The 13175-nt window shown below is 36.4% G+C and overlaps 2 protein-coding genes across 2 annotated transcripts in view; one reads left to right on the top strand and one right to left on the bottom strand.

The window, feature by feature from the left end:
* Positions 1-13175, bottom strand: part of Dpr1 (defective proboscis extension response 1) — a 467695-nt gene that overhangs the window by 47282 nt on the left and 407238 nt on the right. Inside the window, exon 4 of the mRNA XM_076436345.1 lies at positions 1499-1718. Within this exon, the coding sequence (XP_076292460.1) occupies positions 1499-1718 (220 nt within the window). The remainder of the gene's footprint in view (positions 1-1498; positions 1719-13175) is intronic.
* Pect (phosphoethanolamine cytidylyltransferase) overlaps positions 1-13175 on the top strand; it is a 173746-nt gene that overhangs the window by 105567 nt on the left and 55004 nt on the right. Inside the window, exon 13 of the mRNA XM_076436343.1 lies at positions 1485-1651. The gene's annotated coding sequence lies outside the window, so the exon portion shown is untranslated. The remainder of the gene's footprint in view (positions 1-1484; positions 1652-13175) is intronic.

Below are 13175 nucleotides of genomic sequence, written 5' to 3'. Positions count from 1 at the left end.
TTGCGTGCGATGCTCCTCCATCTCGTAGAAATGAAATCAGTGCTTTGAATTGTTGCTTCTCTCATGCATTCTAAATCAGCCTATCGATAGGTATCTATTTCGTTCGAACTCGACATTCGAAGATCTTTCTCTAGGGTCGACAAACATTCCAATTTCACGGGACTTGGCCGAACGACTACAGCCTTGGACGAAAAGATAGGGCACCATATTAATTTTTTCATTTGTAAATGACGTTCCTTGTACATACTTCTTTTTACACTGTTTTTGTTTATTTGGTTCAGTTGGTTAAACTGAAATAATGTTGCTCCGCATGAATTTATCCGGAAAAATATAAATTTTCAAAACAAAAAATAGATAGTTTAAAAAATGAAATGTACGAAAAGAATTTATCAGATTTATTTAATATTCAATATTTCGCAGAGACTCCTTCATTTTTAATCACGGAAATTATTCGTCTGGGCAGAAATTATTTTTTAATTATTTCCTGCCTTAATTGGTATGCATGATACAATATGTGGTTCGCTACAAGAACACGTATTTTATAACAAGCATTATAATGGAAATTAGTTACTAATATGGATGTGTTTAACAGCTTCGCAGTTCAAAGAATTTTACAGTTACTTTAAAATCTAAATTGCAAAGTGAATTTATCGAACGATTTTATAAAAATAAATACACAGTGGTCCAATATCTCTTTTATTAGTTGTTTTCTATTTTCACTTTTTGTCAAGTATTTGGAACCCCAGATGAGATTCATTTTATCTATACATGTAGGCGTGTGAGAGATTGGGTCTTGCGATGTATTCTTGCAGAGTTTTCTCCGGATCTCTCCCAATATTGGTTTTTGCCAATACATCGACATCCAGTGGTCACCGCCATGGGTATTTTAGTAGGTAAAAATCCGGTTCGACCCTCGACCATCCCCAGGGATCGAAAGGGCTTTCCGAAAATATTTCCAAAGTCAAAAAAATATAGTGCCGTGACATTATCGTTGAATAAAAGTCTTTTGCACATTCTTCTTGTACTGCTCACTGTACATTTCTTCCGACAAAGATGATAAATAAAAAAACTTCCAGATTCTTAGTGTGTGCTTAGTACCATTTAGAAAGCTTTTCGAAATAAATATTAATGTACCGTACAAGAGATTCACAAGTAATATAAAATATAAGAAATTCGATACGAGGAAATATAATTTAAGCATTTTTGAAGATTGTTTCAAAAATACTGTTTCAGATTAATAAGTATTATACTGTATTGTTTACAATTCACTAAAATTACCGAGAAAAGAAATAAATGTACTTCCTGCATCTTGAAATTAATGCAGACAATTTTTAACCGACTTCGAAAAAGGAGGAGGTTACTCAATTCGATATGTATGTGCCTTTTTAGTGCGTTCTTTCGGAGTCGGTTTAATTCTTTTCTATAAAATTCTTTTTATTATTCTACATATAAACCCGCCTACTCATAAGTATAATTCTCTGCAGGTTAATTAACTTACGTCGATGTGAGGGCGTCAGTCCACTCAGTTTCAACAGTGATGCGAGGTTTACCGTCCACATCGTTCTCAGAATGCGGCGACGTCAACACCGGTTGACTACCACGGTACCAAGATACTGTGCCCAAATCATGAGGCCCTTGGGACATCAGGCAGGTCAGTGTGAGAATACTTCCGGTTTTCACGTATATGTCTGCCGAGCCGTTTATCCTGGCACGTGCCTCTGCAACAAACAAAATTTCCCCTAATTAATTACAGAGAAACGTCAGGAAACATCAAATGATCAAAGTCACATATTTCATTAATATATGTATAGTATATGAATAATACAATATTATCTGCAGTGTTCATCATGTTGCTATCATTCCAATCGTTGCTATCATAAATCGTTAATCTGTGTAACTAGCTGTAACAATGCGAGCACACACAGTAAGTTTCTAATTAATTTCATTTGTACAGCAATTTTTAATATCCAGTCAATTCAGTCAATAACATAGTGCTTCAAGGGCCAGAGTACCGATAGGTATCAGGTACACCTTGATCGTAGTTCGCTAGCCGTGTCAATATTACACACTATTATCTGATAACCTGAGCCGATAAATTATTCATATTGTGGACAAATCGCATCGTGTATATGCACCAAGGGTTTACAGGTCTCCTAGCCTATCGAGATCGGCCTACTTTACGATTAGCACATGAATGTCTCTATGTTGTGCATTTATAATGGGCAAGCAATTATGTGCAAGCAAAACTGTCCCCGAAACCAACTTTCGCGGGAACAAAGTTTGCTGGAACATACGCAAACTATGTGTTTAAAACTATCGTTATCTATCCATTGTATGCCACGCTGAAGTGCAGAGTATCTAGCCACACGCGGTATAAGCAGTGCAGGAACGATTCATAAAACTTAACGAGTGGCGATCATAACATAAACTGTTTTAAGGTTGGAACTTCTGCGCAATACCAACTTTATGTATTGCATGATAATAAAAATAACAGGTCTCGCGATTATTCGTGTGTTGTCAATAGAGTGCGGATCTTCGTGCACAATGAAAATGGTCTAAGTCAATTCTGACGTAAGTTGAAAATATGTGTAATTGATACAGATCTACGAAATGTATTTTTTAAATTCTGAGTATGGGCCCACATCAAAGTGTTGTAAACAACAACTTTTAGTATTCTCTGCCTAATTCCGACCAATTGTAATTTTTTCAAAATATTTTTCACATTATGTAGTAAACTAATTGTTCTAATTAGTCAAAAGAAAAATCCAAATCGTATGGTCCGATATTAAAAAAGTTAATGTTTACTGGCGGTTACTTCATAGTTTGTAGCTGAGAATTTTTTTTAACACATTTCTTACTAGTTATAACAATTTTCGTCATGAAATAAGAAGCCACGCTCAAGAACATAATCTAATTGATTTCTCATGGGATTTTTGTGTAAAAGAATATTTTTAAGCTTCTTTTTGATATCATACGACTTTTCAAAGAGTTATTAAAAGGCTTCCTGTGGGTAAAGTGGTAACATATTATCTGTCTGTAACCATTCAATGGTTTTGAAAAAACTGATTCACTGTAAAGGATACATTTTCATTAATTTCTCCATCCACTGTATGTAAACCAACAAATGTGGCACCGAGTAATACAGTATAATAATTTCTTTCGGGATTATTCTTTCAATAGAAGATTCGAGAGCATCTTTCTGACGTACTATAGTTGGAAACAAAAGACACAACAAAAATAATATAATGTAAATTACGATTAAAATTCAATCAATGGTCGGGACATGATAAAAGTACCTACATGTTGTTGAACGCATCGTATATGAAGTTCCCGACGAGTTGCTCAATTGAGAATAATTGCAGTTTCGATTTTCTCGTTTTAGGTTCCGTGACTTTTCTTTTTCAGCTGCTGCACTTAACACTTTTCTCGTTCCTTTGTTTCCAACTTTGGTTTTTAGAAGATCTCATCAATTTCATCGTAGTCAGTGAAAGCTTCTATCAGAGAACAGCTCAATGACTTTGGCTGAACAGCAGAAAAATGTGCCTAATCATGGCTGAAGAATAGCAGACATAAGATTCGCGCCATTTCGTTGCGAGGATGAAGTACACGGGGGTGTGCGTGTATCGATTTTCACTTTAAACGTTAACTTGTCACGCTGACCCCTCAATTTTTCTCGTTTATTTCGCGCTCGTGCAATTCAGTTATTATTTCATGATGGTGGCATCAAATACAGATTTTTGTGTTCTGTAAATATCGTTGCATATTCAAAGATGTGGAAAAGAGAGGTAGTGTGCGTTTTTACACAGTAAACTATCGATTCAATTAGATGAAAAATTGCCCATAACTTCGTGATACGTATAATCGCACATCAATCTACCTAATCTTACTTTAAAGGGCGAAGTTCCTACTTACCCATCATTTATTCATTCCTCTAAATTAATTTTCTATCAACGTGTGCATTAGGATGCAAGCGAGAAAGTGATGAAAAAATTTTACACGTACAAACGTGTCCACAGAATCCAGAAAATATTTCTCGTGACTCAAACCATCATGGATTTAAGGATTCAAGTATCTTGTATAATAACGACTCCATAAAATTTGATGCCCGATTTTTATTGCTATTCCATTGCAGTCTGAATGAAAAGTGTACCACTACCATTAAAGTGACGCAAGGAGCACTATGGAAGGTTACAGACGTTTTTAGTATATGTATAAAAGTTCCCTGCGAAAAGACGTCCAGTTAGACTGCTATTTAATTTGCTAATTACAAAATTATAACAAGTTGAAGATGGAAAATTTTTCGCTGAAGGTACAATTACCAAGTTGCAAAGTATATTTTGCAGTATGTAAAATAGAAATTCGGTTAAATTTCATATAGTGTATGGGGGTTAAGTATCTCGAAAAATGGACTCACAATGGTTAATAAAGCATCAATAAGTTCTAGGTTCTCTCTCTCTCTCTCTCTCTCTCTCTCTCTCTCTCTCTCTAGTACAGGAAATAAAATTCCTCTAAATTTTTTTATAATAAATTGCTGCTCAGGAATGTAAATTTTCCTAAACACCCACAAGCTAGCAGTAACCATGCACATGACAAATTTATCTTACAATACGCCTTACTATAACGTGCTCTCACTGGAATTTCCATAGGTTCAAACGAGGGCGCCCTCCATCTCACGAGGGACATCATTTAAACGTAGCATGCCGATTTGAATAAATTTTTTTCTTTTATTTGCAAACCTTTCCATGACCTTCATAATTTTCTAGCAGAAAAAAAATTGTATTTGTTGTTTGCCTATATATTTCCCAATGTGAGTGTACGAGGGGTGGTAAAAAAACTGCTCTTCTTTATCACAATTTGTACATCGACTACGAAATTAATTTAGTGGATTTTTATTCGAAGTTTTCACGAGATTGACTTGACGTAATAGGGCATGGGGTTAAACACGGAGGGCCAACTGGACAAAACAAAAATAGCGTAAATCAGGCCACGCGCGGTGGAAAAACATTTTCCAAATTGCTGATTGAATTTGTCGATTGCGGGGTGGTAGTATTATCGGTCATATTTCACGAAGCTTACCTGCCTGTACATTTTGGGTATCCCGTGTTGGGGGTGGAACGCACGATTACACGATTAAACGCGGGCCTAGATACGCGCGCCGGGCACTTTACCTATGGAACAAAAGCGGCCCGATAAAAAGATTTCGCTGGATTTTCCCGCGTGACCGGTTCAATAAATGTTGCCGAGCGGATACGGGATTTATTTCGTCGCACGATCTACGGCTAGCGTGAAACAAAGGAATTCATTGCGTTCAAACGAACCAGCGAGCAGACCTTTTTTTCTCCGTTCTCCCCCTCCTCCTCCGATGGTTCAATTATCGTTTGGTATTTTATTAGCGCCGCAGCCTGGCAGCTTTTACTGTTTTCACAAAACAAATAACCTGTGACAGCACGTTGTTAATTATCTATGTATACCGGCTTCTTTTGTTCCTTTCTGGCCGATACGAATCGTAGTGTGACAATGTTTTTCTTTGTTCGATTTTGCGACACTCCGAAAACGGTAACCGATAACGCAAAGAAATTGCCGATTGTATGCTACCAATACTCGAAAATATCGTCTGAATGGAAACCTCGTTCCACTGGTTTCACAATTGATAAACATTGCAAAAAGTAATGTTTGTACGGTCTTTTCCTGTAATGTAAAGCCATCAAGCTTTTTAGGGGTGTTTTAATAGAATTAGGTTTTTATATAGTATTTTTAACATTAATGACTAGACTGCAGAGTTTTATGCAAATTTTTTAAAGAAAGAAAAAACAAATTTCTTTTGCCGACTGAATAGCTTCTTGTAGTAAAAATAAATTAAAAATGTTAATACTTTTCGTTAGTACAAATATTTTCTTGTAAGTTTCGATTCATGAAACTCAAAATGTCTCGTGTAACCTTGTTGTAGAATTACTACTCTTTCTGAGTTATAGTAAATGCTGATTTTTATAAATATTGTTCAAACTTATCACTTCCAGTCTCATTATGGTTTGCCTAATTTGTCTATTCTTTTATTTTGTGATTACGAACCTTACATTTTGCTGATAAACAATGAATCGATATCTAAATTAGTATATTATATTCTACAGTAGTATATCATGCGCTATGTCAGACGCGAAACATATTGTGTAATTCTTATGTCGTGAATTCAACACTGTGGTAGTTGTGTGTAAATCCAAAACTATTATTAAACTTATCTGTACAATGACATACGTGTCAGTACCGCGCATTAATGAAAATGTAATTTAAAATTATTATAAAACATTAGTCATTTTTTAAAATTTTCATTTGGATGCTAACAAGGGGAAGCCTATTTTTGCATTGAATATCTGTGGCTAAAGGATTTTTTTATTTGCAGAAAGGACAAATTGGTAATATCGATAGCGAGATATAATAAATGTTCGTTTCATGATATCACAGTGTTGTAAAAAGTTTCTAAGAATTCCAGTAACTCAACATCTCCCGAGACGTTCCTTTTATATGGTTATGTCTTATAGAAGCGAGAAGTAGTATGTACCTGCAACCTTTCGCCTTTGAAACTACCGATGAAAACGTTCTCTGTAAAAGTTTAATGGTTACGTTGAATCAGAGTATTCGCATTTCTCTGACACAGGAATACATAGAGAGAGAGAGAGACAGAGAAATCGATCGTGTTGACAGATTCTGTCATACGTCGTGTCCAGATATAAATTGGCTGAGATTAAGTTGCGACGTGAAAATAATGGACCATTAGCAAAATCGATTTACAAATAAATTCAAACGCCTGACACGAAATAGGAAACATTTTAATTGCATTTCCGGCGTATCGTATAAAGGATTTATTGATGAATGTTTATACACACGCGGTGTATTAAAATACATTCGGGAAAATAAACACACTGAATTATTTGAATTGGTTGTTCAAGTAAACAATGAGATGGAACCGTAACAATAGTGAATATTTATAACGAAAAATAAAATGTTCGAGTAAACAAACAAGAGAATCCGAAAACTGAATTTTTTTTCATAGTCGAAATATGTGGTTGTTGTTGACTGCGCGAAATGATAAAAATATCTCCAATTGATGTTTTCTAATCTGGATGTCACGCGTCCATATTTGTACAATGAGTTTTAATTGCGCTTGGAACATATTCTTGTAAATAACTGGATTTGTTTGTACGATCGCGTAGCTGATAATCTGTTTGAATTGTTTATATTACAATGCGAGACACCAAATATTAAAAAATTGTAATTATTTCTGTAACTACGTACAACAAATTATTTTAAATGCACCTACTGAATATTTTCTAGGTTTGGGTAAATGGGAATTAATTATCAGGTCATTAAGTATGAAACTTAACAAATAAAACACAAATTTCGAACACATTTGTCAAGTTTAATACTTAACGACCTGATACAATTAAATCGTATATATTTATAATTAAGACTGTGACTGGTCTGGGTTAAATTTTTTCAATAAATTTTTCTTTTTCATAAAGTTCGGCAGTCTAGTGATCACAACCAACGTATTCATTTTAGGAGCTTTCTTTCATTTAGGGCTTTCTCCTTTTGGTTGACAAGCGCTGCCATTAAAGTTCTAGATCAATTATTTTATTACTTCGTATATCGGTTATTTATAGATTGCATGCATTAAGTAACCCGTTCAAAACATCCCCGGGAAGTCATAACTGAGCTAACCGAACCGAAGAGCCGGACAGCGAATGGGTTCAGCATGGGGGAATTTCATGAAAAGCGGCCGAAGGCTGTTTAACCTCTGGTCGCTGCGCTGTCGGAAAATGCTGTTAGCTTTCGAGTGGCGAGTATTCATTCACGGCCGGGTCTCTCGTGCACGGAAAGCGTCACGCGTTTCCGGCTGCGGATCCCACGGGAGATTGAAACACTGCGGACGCGAGAAAGGACGTGCACATATTAACGACGCGGCGCGGCATGACGCGCGATGCATCGAAAATGCTTCAGCCCGAAGAGGGGGCACGCACTGAATAGGCCCGATTTATCCCGACATTGGCCTCAGGAAAAGCGTCACCGGACTGATGTGTATTCCCCTCGAAATGCTTCCCCCACTACCACTAAATGTGGCTCAATTCTCTTCGTAGTGGGAGTAATGTGACGTCACGTATCCCCTATATGCTCAGTGTCGCCAGATAGTGGAAATCGGGGGGAATACAGTTCCTTTTCTCTGCCACTATCGAGTTAGTCACGACGCAGACGCAGACCCAACGCGAATTTGGTGCGCGCATCATGTCAAGTGACCGGTCCGTGGCGAAAGCTTGAGGATATTCGCCACCGAGGAATGGCGTAGAAGGGGTAAGATAGAGCGGGAGAACAAAATGATTAACCCTTAACTGGGCGCGCCTGGAAAAGTTATGTACTATTTTATACCACTCGGGGTCGAATAGACCCCATGCGCCCAGTTAAGGGTTAAAAAAATATCGATTTTTATACTTTTTGGTTACAAGTAACATTTATTACTGTCCAAAAAATTGGATCCTCTTCGATAACTGTTATCGACGAAGAAAAACTGTTTCGAATGCTCAAATCAGTTATCGATGAGAGAAGTTTATTTCGATCGCTCATAACTCATACTTATGTGTAACCAATACGATTTTAGTCGATGAGATACTTGTTATTCCATGACTTTTTTTCTTTTTGGTTATAACAGTTAGGGCCCCTGCTGGTGACACGTGCCTCCTGCAGAGAGCCGCGAGAGGGGAATCTGATGGTGAAGAGGGAAGCGTACAGACTGTATGCTGGCGGTCTTTCTTGGACAGGTGGATCGCCTCTGAGATTCTGTTGCAAAAAATCGAGTTTAGCTTACAATTTCTTCGAGTAATTTATCGAAGAATTATTTGACACTATGTATATACTCGTACGGTACAGCGAAAAGGAGAAAGACCGCAAAATGTTCCCGCTAAACCTGACACTTGTCGCTGCACAAACCCATAATTTCAAGTTTGCACGAACGAACCCCCGTATGCAGACGCTTTCCTCGCGACGAGCCACGGCTGTATTCACTCGTCGCTGCAGTCCGCTCCTAAATCTTCAGCGAAGCGTGCACAACAATGGGGGTGCGATGATAAATTCTCACGAAAACATTAATTAGTACACGACGAAAGAGAGAAATTGTATAAAATAAAAGCCGCCGACCCTGGCGGGTTTCGACGGTGCCGGTGCCGGTACCGGTTTGAAATTATTAGATTCCCACGCGGAACCATTTCAATTTGGAAAGCGATCGAAAAATATTGGCGCCCCGACGACGTCAATTAAAAAGCAGTGCCGATGGAGATTTTCGGATTTCTGCGATGAACGTCGATATTGATGGCTATCGATGCGATACCTTCCCCTAGTCCTGCACTTCCAGTGATTTATAAACTGTCGGATTTGCAAGGTTGACTGCGCTTCAAACAAATTCGTGCACTACGATTTTCTTTGCGAACTGCTCGCAGTAATTCCGATTTCTGTCACTTTATATGTCAGCAATTATTTTACGATGTTATTTGAACATGTTCGTATGTTATACATGTTATTATGCATTTTGAGAAAAAATAGGTGGGTGTAATGTCAAACAATGGAAAGATGAAAAATATTTAAGAATATCATATACGTTTCTTACGACTTGATAAAACCATTAAAGAGAGTAATAGATTGCTATTTGACTCCTACGAATTGCAATTAATGCAAACAATTTTTATTTTGCATAAAGATCCGGAGCGTTTATATTAACCAAGCTTACAGCAGTTTTATTTTATTTCGATCAGATAGTTTCTTCAGGTAGGCTAAAGGAATTTTTCATTTATTCTGAGTTTTTTATAAAATAATCTGTGCAAGCGAGAATTCACATAAGGCTCCTCAGTTTAATTATAACAATTGTGATAGTTACCATTTAGACTGAAAAGCAAAATGGCTGATAAAAAGACTGTTTAAAATTTGCTTCCAAACAAAGTCCTTCAATTTATGCATATACAACTTGTGGAACTTCAACGCGAATATAATCGGTGAAGTTTCAGTAGCAAAAGCTATGCGCTTAATCCTTTCATAGGTATTTACATACATTTGTAATAAGTTCCTCAATGGAATTGTGTGCATGTATATATTCGCTGAAACTGTTAAATTCATTGGGGATTAGAAGGGTGTTTGAGTTTCTAACTGCTTTATCTCCTGTTACACGCAAGATACCAATACGATTATGGTGTTAATATCAATTTACTATGATGCTAACTTGAACGTTATCCACGAGATTGTCAGAAACTTGATGTCGATTTATAAAATAGTATCATAAATAAAGGAATATTTTTCCTTTAGTTACAAATTCATTTTACTTTCAGATTATTGACACTTTTCTTTTCGTAAAAAGTAAGCGAGGTATCTAGAGTTCTCAAGTTGATTAAGGCACCGTGTATACGTGTATGTAACGCAACTTTCAACATTGACAAAATTGATAAAGGAGGTATTTTCACGATCGTACTTTTTGAAAGAATGGTAATTATTTGAATTGATTTGATGAATTCATTTAGTGTAGAAATTGATCGAACCTGAGCGCCGTGAAAATAATTACCATTGACAAAATTGTTTAGCATTTTGCCATCCAGATGCTTTGAGAGAGATCGAAAGAGATCATACTCTCCCGACAAGAATCGAAGGAATATATAGGGCAAGTAATTTCAATAACACTTTTGCATTGACTTTACAGTGTTATTATTTAATTAGTTTCGAGCTATTTTTTCGCCTCCGAAAATGGCAATTTTTAGATGAATCTATAATTTTCATTGAAATTGTAGAAGATAGAATAACGTAGAATATATATTCCTGGGAAATCCATAAAAATGCATGGGAAATATTGATGAGAAGAATCTAAACTTTCTATCACATCGAATTTCAATCATTTCTGTTGTATAAAAAAATGGTTAAAAGAACGTGAAACTGTCTTGCTATTCTTAGTAATGTTTTGATGATTAAACGATTAGTATTATTTGTATTAGAAATTCTGCCAAAAAGTCGTTTGTTAGGGCATGGATTTTATTCCCTTACCAGATACGATAACTTGTAAGATTTCATTATTTAATTCTTGTATACTTCAGTATTCACTATAGATCAGGTTGAATAAAGTAAACGATATTTTAAATAGGAGACTATGGTAAATGGTATATTGAAATATAATAACATAAATGCCTTCAATTTTTAACAATTTGAGCCACTTAGTCGATAGGATTTATTCTTTTTATAGAAGTAAATGTAATTATTTCACGGAATAGACAATGCAAGGGGTTTTAAAGCCACGAAATTTTGCGCTATGCAAAATTGCGAAGCTGGCACTGGCGGAACTATTCATCGTGGTAATTTGCAAGGACCCATTCGCAACATTCTAATTGCGTTAACAGCATGTACGAGATTACTCGATACGATGTGAGTAATCTACGATGGGAGTAACAACACAACACACAACTTTCCTTATAAAAGACGAAGATGATACAGCTGTTGCTGGTCCAAATAGTTACATAAAATGGAAATTAGAAAATGTTTACAGCGAAATTTAAACCAAAATCGAGTAAATAAATTATATAGAACATTATCTGAAAACGCTTACTAGAAGCAATAGAATTAAAAAGAGACCTACCTTTAAATATATTAAACATATGAATACATAAAGTGTATTATTATTTCGTTTACCACTGTATGAATGAGAGTGTATATGCATTATTCTTTTTTTAATGGTATAGGTTATTTAGAAAAATACGTGAAAACTAGAGCTGCTTTTAACTGTGGCTTACGGTTCAATCCTAAAAGAAAATGGCTTCGGTGAAACATTCTCTTCCAAAGTGTAACGGCAAGATTACACTGGACCAGAATGGGCATGATCGGCGCACAAGACCGTTTCGCAGCAGGCTGTCCGGTGGTTAAACCGTTTCGCTTCGAATTCCAAAACAAGAAAATGCCGAGGAAATTATAGAAGCTTTTGAAGATCGCGTCTGCCACCGTAGGTAAAGAAAGGTAACGATGGTGTCCGGCTAAACCTCGTCAAAGTGAGCCAGCTCTTTGCTCCGCCGGTGTTCACCACATTTCCGAAAGGGGGTTTACACCGAGTCGAAAAAAGAAAATGTAGGAGGCGCCGCACGGTGGTGGGAAGAAAGAGACGAAGATAGGCAAGCTTTGCAAGCAACGGCAATGAGCTTACCTGGGGTACTTCTGGAATCGTAGTGAAAAACGTTTGGACCTAACGTTACCTGAGGAAAAACTCTGAAAGGGTGCCTGCTCTTTCGTCGCCTCATTGTGGAAACCACTGTCACCCGGCGTCGCGACGCTCGGTGTCGTTACCCGCGATGCTAATACCTCTCTCGGACATTAGGGTTTATTAGAAATGAGCCCTCGTGCAAGAGAACAATTTTGTTCCACGCTTTTCCCTGCGTCACGACTACCTGTGCTTGCGCTGCTCTTTTCAAGCTGTTTTCCCAGCAAACATGGATGAACAAGAAACTGGCTTAATGCCGGATATTAATCATGTGCTTCTTTCAAAATTAATTACGGTGCCGCAAAATGTTTACAACGGACCCGCAATTACTTAGAGTTATCTATAGGGCGTTTCACCTAACTTGACCATCTTAAATATCTCGCTTATTTTAGGGAAAAAGGTCAGATGAAAGGAGTATTCGGATCGAAGCAAATTCGGTGATAGGCAAACAAAATGTTCTCAAAGTCATATTTTGTAGATGCTCCAAAGATCACTTATGTATTAGATGATTTTATACTGACTAATCTCTGTATTTTCAGAATCCCTCGACCTAAGAAGTTGAAAGTTTGCAGGGACTTTCAAGTCTTAGGTGTTCGTTAAGAAAGTTTTTCGAAGCATCCCTTGAGGGGTAAAAATAATTAAATTTCTAAATATTTTTCTTTGTGAAGTCGTTAAATATTATTTAAGATAATTACATTAGAAAATATTTTCACTGTATACGCGTAAGTTCACTATACAAGCTTCAAACATGGTTTAAGAGAATTAAATTGGAAGGTACATACTTTCACTGAATATAAATGAATATAATTGGTGGAAAAATATTTATGAATTTGAATATATTAGTTAATAAATTTTAAATTTTGTCAATTTCCTTAATTATTTATTATAATTTCTTGTTTATTTTGTATGAATA

The sequence above is a fragment of the Lasioglossum baleicum genome, chromosome 13, assembly GCF_051020765.1.
Source record: "Lasioglossum baleicum chromosome 13, iyLasBale1, whole genome shotgun sequence".
NCBI lineage: Eukaryota > Metazoa > Arthropoda > Insecta > Hymenoptera > Halictidae > Lasioglossum > Lasioglossum baleicum.
Note: the sequence above shows the minus strand (reverse complement) of the source record. Positions and strands in the feature narration are given on the sequence as shown.